Source organism: Scomber japonicus, chromosome 1 (assembly GCF_027409825.1).
Source record: "Scomber japonicus isolate fScoJap1 chromosome 1, fScoJap1.pri, whole genome shotgun sequence".
In the NCBI taxonomy this organism is placed as follows: domain Eukaryota; kingdom Metazoa; phylum Chordata; class Actinopteri; order Scombriformes; family Scombridae; genus Scomber; species Scomber japonicus.
Genome location: NC_070578.1, coordinates 13191994 through 13207721, shown reverse-complemented (window position 1 = coordinate 13207721; position 15728 = coordinate 13191994). Strand labels below are relative to the sequence as shown.

Below are 15728 nucleotides of genomic sequence, written 5' to 3'. Positions count from 1 at the left end.
TTTTAATTCCGAGATTTTCAATTAATCTGCTGAAAAGGAAAAACAAAGACCTATTGTTGTGTCATTGTTGAGAGTTAAAAAGGGTCTTCTTTCTCACTCTATGTTCTTTCATCTCGCCTCCTCTTGTCTCTTTCCCGCTCACTCTCTCTCTTCCTGTTTCACTCTCATCTCTCCTCATTCTTCTCCTTTCCTGTTATTCTTTTTCTCCATTTTCCCTATTCCCCTCCCCACCTCTCTCTCTCTCTCTATCTCTCTCTCTCTGTGTTCTTGTCTCAGGCTTTGTGAGTTTTGATAACCCATCCAGTGCTCAAGCCGCTATCCAGGCCATGAACGGCTTTCAGATAGGCATGAAGAGGCTGAAAGTGCAGCTAAAGCGGCCAAAGGATGCCAACCGACCTTACTGACTCGTCTGCTGTCCATACCCAGGTATAGTAACACCCATACCACAACACACAGTGCCTGATCTTAAATCAAACTGTCCACTTCTCATATTATAAATGACATCATATGATTATTAATACTGAAGCATCAGTGTATAAGCAGCATGTAACTCTTGTAGCTGCTGGAGGTGGAGCTATTTTAAAGTATGTCATATACAGTTACAATAGCTAGTTAAATCAGGTCATTCCCAACCTAGTGGTCAGGCCCCTCCTAAAAATTCACCAGTTAAATCTGAGAGGTCATGAGATGATTAATGAGAGAACAATTCAGAAACACCGATCTGTTTTCAGTTTTTGGATTATTTACATACCTTTGACTTTTGGTGGTAATATGTCAAACCATGTGAGAAGCTGGAGGGAAAAATCACTGGTTTCATCTTTAACAATGTGTTTAAAAGCTTTTCATATTATCCATTGTGTCAATCTAATGGATTGAAGGTATAACGTAGCGTAAAATGGAGGTACTTGAGTAGTACTTAATGACAGTACTTGAGAAAATGTATTTGGTTACTTTCCACCACTGCATTTTTTAAAGTGTGGGCTACAATACAATGAGTTAGGCAAAAATTAACTGCACCAACTTCCCAGCTATCCCTGAATACCTGCAACTAATAGAAACCCATCATCATCATCATCATTTGTCTACAAAAGACCTATGATGACAATTTATATCACCTTCAATAAGACTAACTAATAAAACTACAAAATGCATGAAAAGCCTAGATTAGTATTAAATATAATCAGCCGGGGGAACACTGAGAATTCCTGCTCTGTAATCACTATCCACCTTTGTCCCCACGAGCCTTGATCTGATTTAAATTTGTCTGATTTCAGGTCACCGTGTTTCACAGAATCAGCCTCTTGAGCTTTTTGTCAGGATGCCCTCCTCCAGAGAGATTTTTTTTTCTTTTTTTCTTATGAGGGTTGAAATCCCATTATTACCTGCAGGATGCTCCGGTACAAATTGATGACATCATCAATAACCATCCGTGCATAATTAACTGACTACTGGGGATGTTGTTGAGAATCGATGCAAGTTGTTATGTTACAAATTCACAAAAGCAGAGAGCAATAATTTCTTTTGGCATTAGATTTCTGTCAGCTGCTTAGCTACATTCATAGGCCCTTTCAGCTGAACCTTTGCTTATAGGGAAAATCATTAATAAACTGCATAATAATACAGGGTAGATTTATAGTACTTTTTACAAGACTGCTGACAAGCATGATGAATAAATACAGAATGTTTAAAACAGAAGTTGGTGCTCACAAAAACAAAACAAAACAAAAAAAAGAAGAAAGATGCTTAATGGAAAAGCTCTTACTCAGCCTATAAACTGGAGTCGCTTGTATAATGGTGGAGCCCCGCCGCACCAAACCCAGTAAGCACTACTTGGATAGTTCAAGTGATGCTTCACCATTCAGTCCTCGTCTGAAATAGTCATAGTCCAATTTTATATACTATCATATTTTGTTTGCAAAATTATGCGGAAGAATGAAATAACATGGGGATATCACTGTGATTATTACCTGGGTATTCTTAACAATATAAAAAGGGCATGTGTCCCACATTCGTTCTTATATCTTACATGTCCTTATATTTCATTTTAATTAGCTGTAACCTTGCAGCGAACCCCCACTAAACACTTTATGCTGCGTATGATGCACATACATACATAAATATAATATGCAAAACAAAATCTACAATGCTAATGAATAATAACTTTTAAACACCTTACAAAATGCCAATAAAAAAATAATCAATGTGGAGCTCTGCAGCAAGAGTTTAATACAACATAGAGGTGTATATTTAAACTGTCCAGGTGTCTACACCAACAGTTAAATTAATACAGAACATTTAAAGTAATTAATTTATTGAAATCAAGCTAATTCTTAAGGGATAATTGTAAACCACATTCACTGTGAATGTATCTGCTGTTTTTAACTTTGTAGTGATGCTGGCATTTAGGAACTATGCTCAAATCAAACAGAGCAAACAAGAGATTTTGTAAATGTATTCGTACCTCATTTTATTTTGCTGGTAGTATATCTGCTACTGGAAAGCATCAATATTCTACTCTTCCCCCTTCTGGCCCTAAAAAAGTCAGCGCTTTCATACAAAATAATAAAAAAGATGGTTTACTTAAAGTAGCCTCATCCCTCAATAAAGAGTAATTTCACAGTGTCAGGCTTGATACAAAGAATCATCGCCCATCTGTTACAAAGTGCAGCTGCCAGTGCAAAATAATATAGATGCATGCTCTCTCCACCCAATTGGCTAGACAACTTCTGATTACAATAACATAAGCCTGGGTTATATTTCTCCATAAATAAGGACATGGTAATACCATTTGTTTGTTTTAGATTTGACTCTTTAAAAGCCACAAGATGGCATTCATGGAAGGTGGGATGCAATACAAATGATAGATGCTCCCTTTATCCCTTGCTTGATAGCATTTGAATAGAGCTGTGTCCCACTAATTGAGGAGAGGCTTTCAAAGCAGACACCCTGAGTAGAGGGGGAGCATTATTTTGATTAAGCACAAATGGATTAGGGACAAATGGAAAATATCATGCAACAGCATTGAATGACAGGACGGTCATTGAGACGTACTCTGAATGTCTCTCCAAGCACAGACGTTTCCTGCAATAACATTTTGTCCCTTTATCAGGAGGTGTGTGCATGAGAGCATGTCGGTTCATGTGTGTGTTTTTTCATGTCCTTTGTCTCTGGTCTGGTTTCGATCCATCTCTGTGTTTTTTCTTCCGTTATTACACCACTTCTATTGTCAAGAAAAACCAATAGACCAAAACCAGAGCAATCCCGTGAAAACATTAAATAAAAAATATGCTAGTGGGAATTCTGAAGTCAGTTCTGTATGGCAGCTCCAGGTTATAGATCAATCAAAATCATGAGATATTTTATACAGAGGGTGTACTTGGGGGGGAAAAAATGACCAATTTCCTTTTTTTTCTCCCTTTTCATTTTGCCTTGTATTGTTAAAGATGGTACATTGGGTTCTTGAGCAGCAGACTGAAAGTACGCTAAGTACAACTGCATCTTTTTAATTTTATAAATCGAACTGCAAAATAATTTGATGAAACTTGAATGATGAGGTTTTGTGTTGCTAAGGTAAAAACCTCAACATGTAGATAACTTTTGAGGCCTCCCCCTTTTTTTCTCTAATACTTACGATTTCGCCTTGAAGTTAAATTAAAAACATGATCAGACAGCATTCTCCTCCACTGGTCTCAGGAGCCCTGCTACTCTGAAATTGCGTTCTGTGTCTTAAAGATAAACTTAATGCAAAAAAGCTGAAGCACTCACTGTACGGCCACCCTCATAGCAAACAATGCAAGGCAAATCCAATTACTGTAGACAGGACAAGTTTCTGAAATATGCATTCCTGCTTTAAGGGTTATCTTTATGAATATAAAAACATCAATTCAACCTTTTAACCTGCAAATGTTGTCAGCCTGAGAATATTTCACCACCACAATGAGGCAAAAGAAAAGGTTTTTTCTGTGGTGTGTTGATGATTATTTGCTGTTATTTCTGTTTTACTTGTCATTTTTTCCCCAGTCTTTATGGTAATAACCATAATAACCTCATCTGATTTGTCAGGCCGAATAAGTGAGAGTGTGGAGAGAGTGCTTTGAATTCTGACTTAAGGAAAAGAAAATCCCATTGTTTCTTTCCTTCTTTTGCACCCCACCAACCTGGCAACCTGACTTGGCCAATCACAGTATGAGGTGGCCTTTCTCCGCTATAGCCACACCTCCCACACCTGTCATGGTGCCAAGTTCCCACAGCTGTAAGTTGAACCCATGGTGTCATTTTATTTTGGATGACGTCATGTGGTGGGACTGTGACTGCGTTGCATGACGTGGCGTTGATTGATATCTTTAAACTCTATCTCTTTATATTCTGCCCTCCTTTTATATATATATATATATATACTGTATATTGTATATTGGCAGTTTGTGGAGTGCGGTAAACCAGTGCCTTTCTTGGCTGGTACCTGTTGTACATAATGTAACTGACGTGCTGACTGGTTGGTTGACTATAACTGGAAGTGGCCTTTAACCCTTTGTGCTATTGTACCGTGTGCCCTTGTGATGTTTTACTTTCTCTTGTGGGGTTCATGTGTATGGATGTACTGTATTTTTCTATTTCTCTGTTTCTTCACATCCACATCAACAGTGTTTTTTTTCCCTAGCAAACTATGATTTTTTATAAAAGTGTGAGTCTTTGCAAAAAGGACCTTTTTCTCAACCCGATCGACAGCTGTTTAGTTGAGAGAAGGCCAGGATGACCCTATGTTTGTGTAGCCAATTAAATCTCCACTGTTCACGCAGAGAGCACAGGCAAATGTTGACACTCCATTTCTCCGTGGATTTCATCTGCACAGGGAGTACTTCGGCAAGATTGTTTTGTTTGCCCAACATGAGAATCACTTCTCATTTATTTATTTATGAGGGTGCAAACCAATTACACTGTGATAGCAGAGCTGCAGGCAGCGCTGCAGACCCGTATGGCCAAAATACGACCACCGTACAGCCATACTGTACATATGCATATACAAGCAGTACACAGAAATAGAAGAAAAATACAAATATTTGGTTTTGCTCTTTTGCTTTTGTATTTTTAGTAGGATTATGCCACCAGATAAATTAGCTTAAATATTTTTGCTGCTTGTATTTGAGATCATTCTTGCTCAGTCTGCGAAAAGTAAAGGAGGCAAAGAGATATGAAGTGAAAAAGGTCCTTTCTTTGCAAGTGAGTTTGTTTCTATCCCTACAGACCAAATCCTGATAAGAGTTAGACGTTTCATCGAATTCGTTCTGCCCTATTCTTTCAGACGCCCTGCAGGTTACTCTCCCTCCTGTTGTCTATCCAATGAACTCAGGGGGGTGTCTAGCCAGGCAAGCCAAGAGGGATAAGGCATCAACTATGCCTCTTAACTGCCAGGTGTCTTTTATGGAGCCATCTAAATAGGTGGCGGAGAGGGGAGCATATGCTGGGACAAAAAGCTTGTGAAAAAATGAAAATAAATTCTTTATCATCTGACAAAGTTGCAGGGTGAAATAGTTTCAATGTTTTCAAAGAAGCTGTTTACTTGGAGGGGGAAAAAAGGATCTATTTTAAAGCCACTGTGTATTTCTTGTCATCTGTAGTAGATGTATAGTGAGAATCGCTAGTTGCTTATAAAAGATGGAATCGGGATCTGTAATCGAGACTGTTGGTGCTTTATGCTACTAATGGCTGGGCTCGCTTCGCCACACAAAAGAAATAAGTTAGAATCTCTGGTCTCACATCTAAAAAGCAGATCTATTATGAAATGGTAACAAGCTCATTTACAGGAATGGAAAGGTAGAACAAAGAGCGTCTGGGCGCTTGTTCCCGTCACAAAGTCAGACCCTTTCATGTTCACTCCCAGAGAGTGATTTGCTGTGATTTCATAGCCTTTCTTCACCCACATCATAGCTCACAACATATTAAGGATGATGGGCTGTAAAGTAGATCTTTTATATCCAAAGCTCGCCAGCATAGACACATTTAGCAATAGTGTTGCATATCGAGTCAACACAAAAGCAAGCAAGATGCTAGGTTAGGTTTTTATGGGATTCTAATTAGAGGCTATTTCATGAAATATATACACTTTCAGTTCAGTTTTTCTGTCATTACAATCATTACACTATTTTACCCCAGACACACACTTGTCTTGTTTTCTCTGTTTCCCTCTTGTTCTTTCAGTAATTTGTAATGAATTAACAATAAGATGAATGACAGCAACATTCAGCTGTATTTTTTTTTCCATGCAGGGAGATGTAGTCAGTTTAAATTAGGCCTTTCTTGGATTAGTGCTGTCACAGTGTAGATGTCTGTTCCATATGGTTAAAACACAAATCTCACACCCCACCTCAAGCCCACTTATTTCTGGTTTTAATTGACACACTCCTCTTTTTTTTTCCTCCTCTCCGTCTGTTTCTCATGCTGTTGGCTGTGCCTGTCAGTCTGTGTGATAACCAGGAGCCAGCAACCCTGAACATGTTTGCCGCAGCCTTGCTAAATCCACTCTCCTTATCCCCCCCTCCCTCCTCTCTCTCTCTCCATCTCTTGCTTTCTCTGTGTCACAGGATGAAGGGCCACAACACCTTATTTCCACAAGTGCAGTAAAAGTACAAAGACTTCTTGCTCTGCTACATATCATGAAGGAAGGGTGGTCCCTTGATCCTGCTGGAAACCCACTGAAAGTTTGGGTGACTGAGAGAAGGATCCCAGAGTTGTTCTTTGTCTTTTTTTTCTTTCTTTAGTTTAGTTTTTTCTTTCTTCGCAAATGCCTCTTTTTTCCCTGTTTTGCTTTGGCGTCTGTGGAAGAAAATTTTTTGCAGAGACCAACTTTTTGCTGCTGTTTTTTAGACATGATGGGAAAAAAAAAAAAACCTTTATAGACTCATTATGCTCAAAGCATGCATACCGACACAGGATATAGATAAACACACATGCACACAGATAGCAAACCAAACATACACATTTAAAGATGCTACACCTAACAGAAAAAGAAAAGAAAAAAAAAACTACTTTGTACATGTATAAATACGTGCAAATGCCAACTCAAGTACTGAAGCAAACACATGCGTGTGCACACACACACACACACAAGCACACACACAAACACACACACACATACATACAAACACACACACCAGCCTGCTGCCATTTTGGTTTTTGTGCCTACACAGGTGTTGTGCTCTGTGACAGGGCAAGCTCTGGATCGAAGAAGAAAAAGAGAAGAAGAAGGTGAAGAAGAAGAGGAGAATCCAGGATAATTTACATGCATCATTCCTTAGGAAATAGGGACCAAAGGACTAAACGCTTTTTAAAAGAATATAAATATATAAATATATAAATATATATTTAAAAACTCATACCTTGTAGCTGCAAGTATTACAATTTACTCGTAGTCAAAAAAATCATTAAATCAATATCCAGTGGCCTACTGTAAGTACGAATACAAGAAAATGGAAATAATGTATAAAAAAGACATGGAATCATAGTATAGGGGCTGATCTTTTTGCTCTGGATGCTGATTTAGCGCCAGGTTGTAGAATAGTAAAGTAGATTAGAAGAAAAAAAAAAGTAGATTTGCTAACTTTTGCTGTTGTTTAAAAAAAATACTTGAAGTTGTAATGAATAAGGGGCAAAAGCGGAGGGAAAAAAGGAAACATTCATCTGCCCCTGTACGCAATGAGTCTCTTTCTCTTGGATGTTAAGGTATCAGCCACTGGATATCTCGCTCATCACGATGTATAGGTCACCGCACTCCCTGACAGCTAAGAACAGACTGTTCTGGAAGAAAAAAAGAAAAAAAAAGAATGACAAGACAAAAAAAGACTGAACTTACTATCGTCTGTGCTGGACAGGGTGCAGACATTTAAGGCTTCTCACTGGCCTTTGTGTTCAAGCGACAATCCACTGTAAAGACCAAGTAAAATGGACATGGGGTGTCTTTTGTTTTGTTTTTTTGTTTTTCTTGACCTTTTGTATTGCAACATGGAGTGTGAATTATGAAGCCACAAATTGTTAAAGCATGATTGTTCTATTAAGGGAGATGGACAAATGGAAGTCATTTTGGGAACAGAAAGGGAGGAGGAGTAAGGTGACAGCTACTGAAACTGCCAGAAGAATGAACTCAAGTGTATGAATTAATTTGGCCCTCATGATTTTGGTTTCCCCAAAAAAGCAAAGTAGACTCTTTAAAAAAAAAAGAAACATGGCTTATATAAGTGAGATGCCAAGGGTATCTGTGTCCACTGGCGCTGCTATGAACCTCAGTTGAGAAAAATTGCCTCTTGTCTCTTGGCAAATACAAACAAACCTTTCTCTGAAGACAAACTTAATTTATTGTATTGGTGGTAAAGGAGTGCAGGCTTTTAGAGCTCTTTTAGCTCTGTCAAATATAATGTAAATTCCACTGTTAACATGTTCCCTGACCAGCTCTCTTCATATATTATACATAGAGGCTCTGGAGAAAAAAAAAAGAAAGAAAAAAGAAAGAAAAAAAAACTACTGCTTAAACAGAATATATGTAATTTAGATCTAACAGCCACTCTTAACCATCATTCAGCTTGCCTGTAGCCTCTCTGACACTGACGCCAGGCAGGACAGAGTAAAGCACTCCAGTACTGTCATGTCTTGATTTAAAGTCCTGTAGCCTTTCTTTTGACTGTTTTAGAGCCCTGAATGCAGGCTCTTCTCTAAAAGCAGATCAATATGTTTGGGGTAAGTCTATAGGGAGGAGCAATTTTGTTTCAGTCACTCTGAACACTTCCCAATTTTCTCTGTTGAACACCAGCTACATCTGTACACCAGCGCTTTGAGCACTGACAGCTGGTAGTATGAGGCAGGGCTAGGATGCCGGGAGGAAGAGAAGGAGGTGAATAGAGAGAAAGTTAACAACCAAACATGACATCAAGATCCTTTAAACTGATGCTTCTAGGATAATGCCCAATGACGTAGTCCATAAAATTACAAGCTGCAATCAAACTCCTGGTGAAAGGCACTAAACAGTATTGTATCTGTGCAAAATGTTTTTTTTTAAAAAGTATTAAAAAGTTCAAACAGGGCTGGGCTCAGGATCCAGTCCAACTAGTTCCCTTTTACTGGATTCTTCTCCCTGCCATTCCCTCCCATTTTCTCTATATTTCTTTAGAGAAAAGCAGACCAGACTTATTGCAAATAAGTGTAGGAGGGAAATGTGCCAGTAGATTCCACAGTTTTTGATGTACTATTATTCTTTGTCATTTAATTAAGCAGAGCCCTTGATATCAGCATGCAATGTGCTCCCTCTCTTTACCCCTGTCCTAAGAGCAGCCATGCCTTTCCAAACCTCAGCCCAACTGTTCAGCGGCTCTCCCTTTGGAACAGCATTTTCGAACCTGGCTAATGTCTGTGCTCACTACCCTTCAATTATCTCCTGCACTGTATTAGACATGCTATTTCACCTTTCCCTCTAATCACACTGTAATCACCAGCCTCTATACATTTGCAGCAACCAAGTGAAAAATTACTGGGATAATCACTTGGACCAAATGACGGGAGAGATGGTCCCCTGCATGCACATGGATGACAGAAGGAAGATTAGCGAGAATTATGTTTGTGCCTACTCCCTGGCAAGACTGCTGACAGCTGACCTGGCACCAATAATACTGCCGAATTTAACTGAAGAGGCGATGGGAGGATGTGGGATAAAACCTTCCATATCATACTGTAGCTAGGTGTTAATATTGCAAAGTAGACTGACATTACCAGAGGAAGGTGGGCACCTCTTTTGAACACATGTTCCAACAATACTTGCTGAAAATTGTGCCCAAAACCAACAATTCTGCCAGAAATCTTCCAATTCTGTAGAAGCAGCTGCTGGGCCCTGTGTTATTGTGCTTCTCCTTTCAGCACATAATTGGGTCTAAACTATCTCTACAGAGGCCACCTTTTTTTTTTTAACAAATAACTTGCTCTATACTTTTTCCCTTGCTTGTATCCCTAATGGGACACCTGCGAAGCACATTATTGTTGAACACGGACAGAGTACTTTTGAAGCACAGAAGTTCCTCAGATTCAAAATGATGGCCATCAAAATGACAGCTTAAAAAAAGGCCTCCAAATACATGTAAGGTAAACCCTAGTCATCATTCCTTTGATTGGATGTTAAGTGGAAACGCAGGAAGCTTCATGAATTAATGTGAAGTAGGTCAAAACAAAGCCATGTTCTGCAAAGCATTTGTGATCATTATTCAGGTGAAGCTGAACTAATTGATGGCAAATCTAATGTTCCATGGGCAATGAAATTTCCTGTACTCGTCTTGGCCATCTTTAGAATATGTTCTGCAAGTGAACATGAACCGTACATGCCTGCACCACTGATCTTCTCTGTTTTACAGCTTCTACATCAGATGCTGTACTAGTTCCCACTGCTAATGGCAGGTTGAGTCCCTGGTGAGCCAAAGCCCAGCCTAGCCTAGTATCCTGCTGTCTGCTTGGCTAATAGTGCAGTGTTCATGTAGCATCTTTGCTATGCCAGTGCTAAATCAGGCTATGTGAAATCAGCACTTCAACACTTTTAACAAGGGGGCCCTTATTAATTTTGCAACCTGGGAAGGGTTTTACTGAAGTGACATGCATTAAAACAGAAATAGCTGTGAAACAAGCTCCAGAAATACGGACACAAGAAAGAAAGTTCTATTTTAGATATTTTCATTCTCTCATTTATTGTCTGGTTTTTAGCCCAAGACATATTTCATCTCTTAGCAGGAATAACAAATGTCAACTCAGAACATGATATTTGGCACGAACATACACAGACATATCAATTACTACGTCCAAACACTCATAGAGTTTAGCCTCTCTTCTCTTTGGCAAAAGTGCATCTCACAATTAGTGGTGTAAAGCAGAGTATACAAACGTACAGCCACTAGTCACTTGCTTCTCTGCCAGTAATCCTAACCCTAACTCTAACCCTTAAATGAGAAATTGGGGGGTATATACATGGTATACCCATTTTCTCAGTTGCCAGTGCACCACTGCTCACAAGGTCAGTCGTCTAGAGAATCATCATATCCTTAGAGGACCCCAGCCAATAGCGGGGCCAAGCAGAGAACTGCTAGAGCATGTCTACAATTCTCCAACCCCCCGGGTGCATAACACTCACCCTAAAATAGCAGTGATTGTCAAGGAAAGGAAGTGAAATGTAATTGACTGAAAGTGGAGAGATAATTAAAGGAACCTGTTGGACAGGAGGGAAGAAATTAATGCCTCTCATTTAATAGCTGCTTTGGGAGAGAGCTTTTCCGTCATCTCACTTTAGCGCAGAGAGGGTTTTGCTGTGGAAATGGGACTTTGTATGGAAAAGGTGGAGGTGGAAATAGGCACTGGGTGGTGGGGGTGCTGTGTGCTAAACTGAAACTCCACAAAATCACTCCCAATACTCAGGGCATCAGGCGCTATGATGTCATGATTAGTGGAGAGGTTCAGAGCCTTGCCTTACCCCTGATCCCGAGGGAGGTCGAGCAGAATCACAAATATGTGGTCAGTGGGAGGTGTAAGATCACGTCCCATCACGGGGAGTGCTGAGCCAGCAGAAGGGCTGATGAACCACCAAAATCGTGCTTTGGATTTATAGTATAATCATCCAATTCCAAGACTAAAAAACAAACGTAAAAAAAAGAAAAAAAAAAGATGCCATAGTCCACCTAACGATGCACAGTGGCTGCTGCAGGTGTGTGATTAAGTTTGACAACATGGCTGAGTGTTATGAAGACAAAGACTTTTTTATTCCTTAATGTAAATAGCCTATAAAACACAAACACAGATAAAGGTTGTATAGCAGCTTGGGTTGAGAAGCCTAACTCTGTGGGACAATGATGTCACTATAAAAATGTATCCACAGCAGTGCAGGGATCTAGGAGAGTCCTTTTAAGCCCCTTAAGTTTTGGCTCTGAACATGCATCCTACAACCCTAAGCATCGGACCGAGGCTTAGAGTCTTTGACTTACTGTCAGACCAAAGCCACAGCCTCAAAGTGATCCGTTAATTAAGATTCTGTGTACACCGACATGTCATGATTTTTCTGACAGAAGAAAGATCGCCTGTGCAGTAATTGGATTAGTCCAATTGGGGCTGATGAACAGATACGACAGTGACAGTAGAGTTCATCCATCTGCATGCTTACCACTTGACAAGTGCGGCAGAAATAGCATCAGTCATCACCGCACTTTGGGAGTTTGGGCTTTACAGCATTTAAAGAAGCTAATTTTACAATATGAAACTCTCAATTCCAGGTAACAGTTTGTTCAACATGTACATAAACCATAAAACCACAGGTACCTGGTAAGCCGGAGATTGGAGGAAGGGGACAAACAAGACAGCGATTATTGTAGAACCCAGCAGAACCCCTGCCACTGCTCTCATGACCACACAGCTGCATTACTCCTGTACATACAATATAGCTTATTTTTCAATTATGTTGAACTTTCTTTATAGGCCGTACAATAGATCATGTTCAAACATTTAAAAAAAAAAAAAAATTAAAAGGATAGCTAATATATTTCAGTGAAACTAAGAAAAGGAACCTATGAAATAATTTATCGAAAACAGAAGATAAAATGATTTTATTTCTTGTATATTGAAACACATGTTCAAAAATGGGATTTTATACTCATGTTGGTAAATTGTTCTTTATTTTCTCTCGTGTTTTGTTATTATTGGCTGAAGCTGGGATAGACCCATTTTCATGAGGTTTATTCTTATATGCTTTGATCATTTTTTTTTCTTTCCTTTTTGGGCTGCACAATCCCTGTATAAACTCCCTTATGGATGGACAAGTTCAAAGAGATTTTGCTCACTGGAAGCTCTTAAATCAATACAAGTATTAACAAACTGCACTGTAAAGACTGATTGATGGTACTGGTCATGTGGATTCATAAAAAAATGAGTCCATTGCACAACTGAGCTCAGATGAATCAGCATTGCATGTTCAAAAAGATCTCATTTGAGGCCTTTGTTTGTTTTGAGAAGAAAATGGGCGAAAAAATAACAAAAAAAAAATCGAACTTTGCAGTCAGATTGGTTTTGAGACCTATGCTATCTATTATCATCCTTTGTCTTTAAGCCATGGAAGGATGCCTGTAATGTTATTCTCTTTGTGTAATTGTGTTTTTTTGTTTATTTTGTAAGGGTTGGTGGTAATCACTGACATATCTCTGGTCTTCATCTACTCTGTACTTACTTATTTCTTCCACAGTTTGTTATCTCATTGTTGCTGAGAAAGATTTAATGTGACAAATCCATCCACTGAAGACATAGTACCAACAGTAGATTGTGCCACATTGCTTTGCTCCAGTCAGGTTGATTTGTTAATGTGAGGAGGGAATTCTGCCTTAAACCCAGCCCGTTCTCTCTGACAGTACTACCTGTGAACAGTGGTTGGACACACTGTATTCTGGGGGATGCCAAATGCTCCATCTTCAAAATGTAAAATCTGTTGACAAACACTTCACCAGAGTCAGTTTTGCCTCAAGCCCATTCTGACACAAATAAGGACGTGGACATCCACCTCCATTTCCATTGGTTATAAGGACCAAAATGTAAACCAACTCAGCTATCTGAGCAGTTTGCTCCAATCAAGCATTCAATGAGAGCCTTTAAAGAATTCACATTTAGTCATAGGAAATTTTTGCACCATGGATCTTTGTATCATAAATCATTACATTCCCAGCTTCACTATCTAATTTCATCCACTTAATTTGTTCTCATGCAAATTTAATTTATCATAATATATTTAGGTATTTATATTCACAATGAATGGAATAATCATTTATTTTATCATCTGACTTGAACAAACTGAGTTACTGTTTTCTTTTTGTTTGAAACAGAGATGTAATTTGAATTAGCGTTGGCTCTGGTCCGTTCCCTGATTTGGGGTGATATCTCCCATAGTGCTCCTGAACTCTGTAGTTCTCTAGTTCATTATATTCTGCTTAGACTAAAATAAAGCACAGTCCTGTAGAAAATTAAGCCTGCTTTGTCCTTTTTATCTATTCATATAGCTTGATTAAATATCTCCTAAAGGTTTGGATCTCTCATGTCTTGCATGCATGACCCCGTTTGCGAAGATGTGAAGTGTTCGGTGTCCTCTTGGCTTGTGGAGAGAATGCATTTAGGACATGTCATTGTATTAATTGAGCTAACAGCGCTAACCATATCCGAATACCAAATTAGATGAGACGGTTAGTAGAAAATCGTTTAAAAAGGGCGAATAATGCATAATAAATGGAAGGGAGATTGGAAGAAGGAGGGGAATAAATTGTGAATTGATTAAAGGGAAATGGATATTCAGCTCTTGTCTCTTGGAGGTGTTACAGTGGAAACAAAATCAGGTGCAATGGGTGCTGCTGGTTATCGTCTGTGAATAAGAAGCAGGAGGTCAATCGATTAATCAGAGGTTTTCCTCATGCTGCATCTCATTGACAGAGATGTTACGGTAAGGAGTCAGGTCACATTGAAGCCTGTGGTCAGTGTCCTTTTTATGGCCCAGAGTCTCCTCCTCTCTCTTTAACCCTCCAAGTCGGTCAGCAGTCACCAGACGCCTCAACTCTTAACAGCAGAAGGAAAAAACTACACAGCACCGCGTTCCACATCTAACCTGAGCGCTCTGTGTACAACAGGTGGGTTCATTTCACTTGTTTCCTTACAGATTAACGTGGCTCAATAGCTGCCACAACTGTCCATCACAATAGAAGGAAAGCATCAAAACTCTTTGACAGTAATTGTTCCCAGAATAGAGTATTACACCCCAGGGAACATCAATGACCAAACCATCCCAAGACACCAAACATAATTTCTTGTTTATGGTCCTCTCTGGTGTGTCTATGTAGTAGCATTGGTGTGGAAACAGATTTATGGTTGCTAAATTTGCAGGTGATAAAAAAGGCAAAGAGTGGCCAGTTGGGGCACTAACTCTTGGCTATTCACATGTTGACTCCAGTGCTGAGTCTCCAGGGACCCTCTCTCATTGTGCGGCAGACACTCCATGATTCCACATGACAAACTGGATTGTTCCTCGAGTGAGTCCTGCTGAATTATTTTGGTCCTTTCGATTGCATCTCCTACCCCTGAGATTTTCCTCTACTGTTGCCTTTGAGCCATAAGCCTCGACAGCCACCGATGTCGATACTCAATCTGTTCTGTAACCCCTAAAGCTGATGAAATGTGCTAACGGGTTTGTTTGTTTGTCTCCAGGAGGGGGCAAAGGGAAAGAAAATGGAACAACAAGACTCTTTTGACAGTTCCATTTTTTCCAATGTTTTGGAGTGAGGGATAATCATGAAGTATGGATTGGATAGGGGAAAGTTATTACATTTTGTTGTCTTTATCCTTGTTTGAGTTGTAAAAAAAAAAAAAAAAAAAAGCCAGATTGTTCTTAACATGGTTCTTTTCAGTTCTCGGGTTTATCCCCAATTCTGACTTGCCTACTCTCTCAGTGTGGGAAAGGAAAAATCATTTTTCTCACTTCTCTCAACCTCATTCCTCTAAATCTTTAGTGTAAATTTGACAAACGCACAAATAAGTATTCCCTGTGTGAATTTACTTTATTGATGACATTGATTGGGGTAGGGTGGTCTTATGAAGTTCAAATTTGGTGACTGTTGCTGCTGCTGACAACACAGACATACAAGAAAAACTAGTGTTTAAAAGATCAGTCTATCCTCCGAGTGTCCTTAAGCAAGTGT

General features: G+C 39.3%; 1 protein-coding gene across 15 annotated transcripts in view; it reads left to right on the top strand.

Moving 5' to 3' along the window:
* The window catches only part of celf6 (CUGBP Elav-like family member 6), a 131455-nt gene extending 131051 nt beyond the window's left edge, over positions 1 to 404 (top strand). For all 15 annotated transcript variants that reach the window (XM_053324040.1, XM_053324032.1, XM_053324091.1 and 12 more), the window contains one exon: positions 277 to 404. In XM_053324040.1, the coding sequence (XP_053180015.1) occupies positions 277 to 404 (128 nt within the window). The remainder of the gene's footprint in view (positions 1 to 276) is intronic.
* The last annotated feature ends 15324 nt before the right edge of the window (positions 405 to 15728 follow it).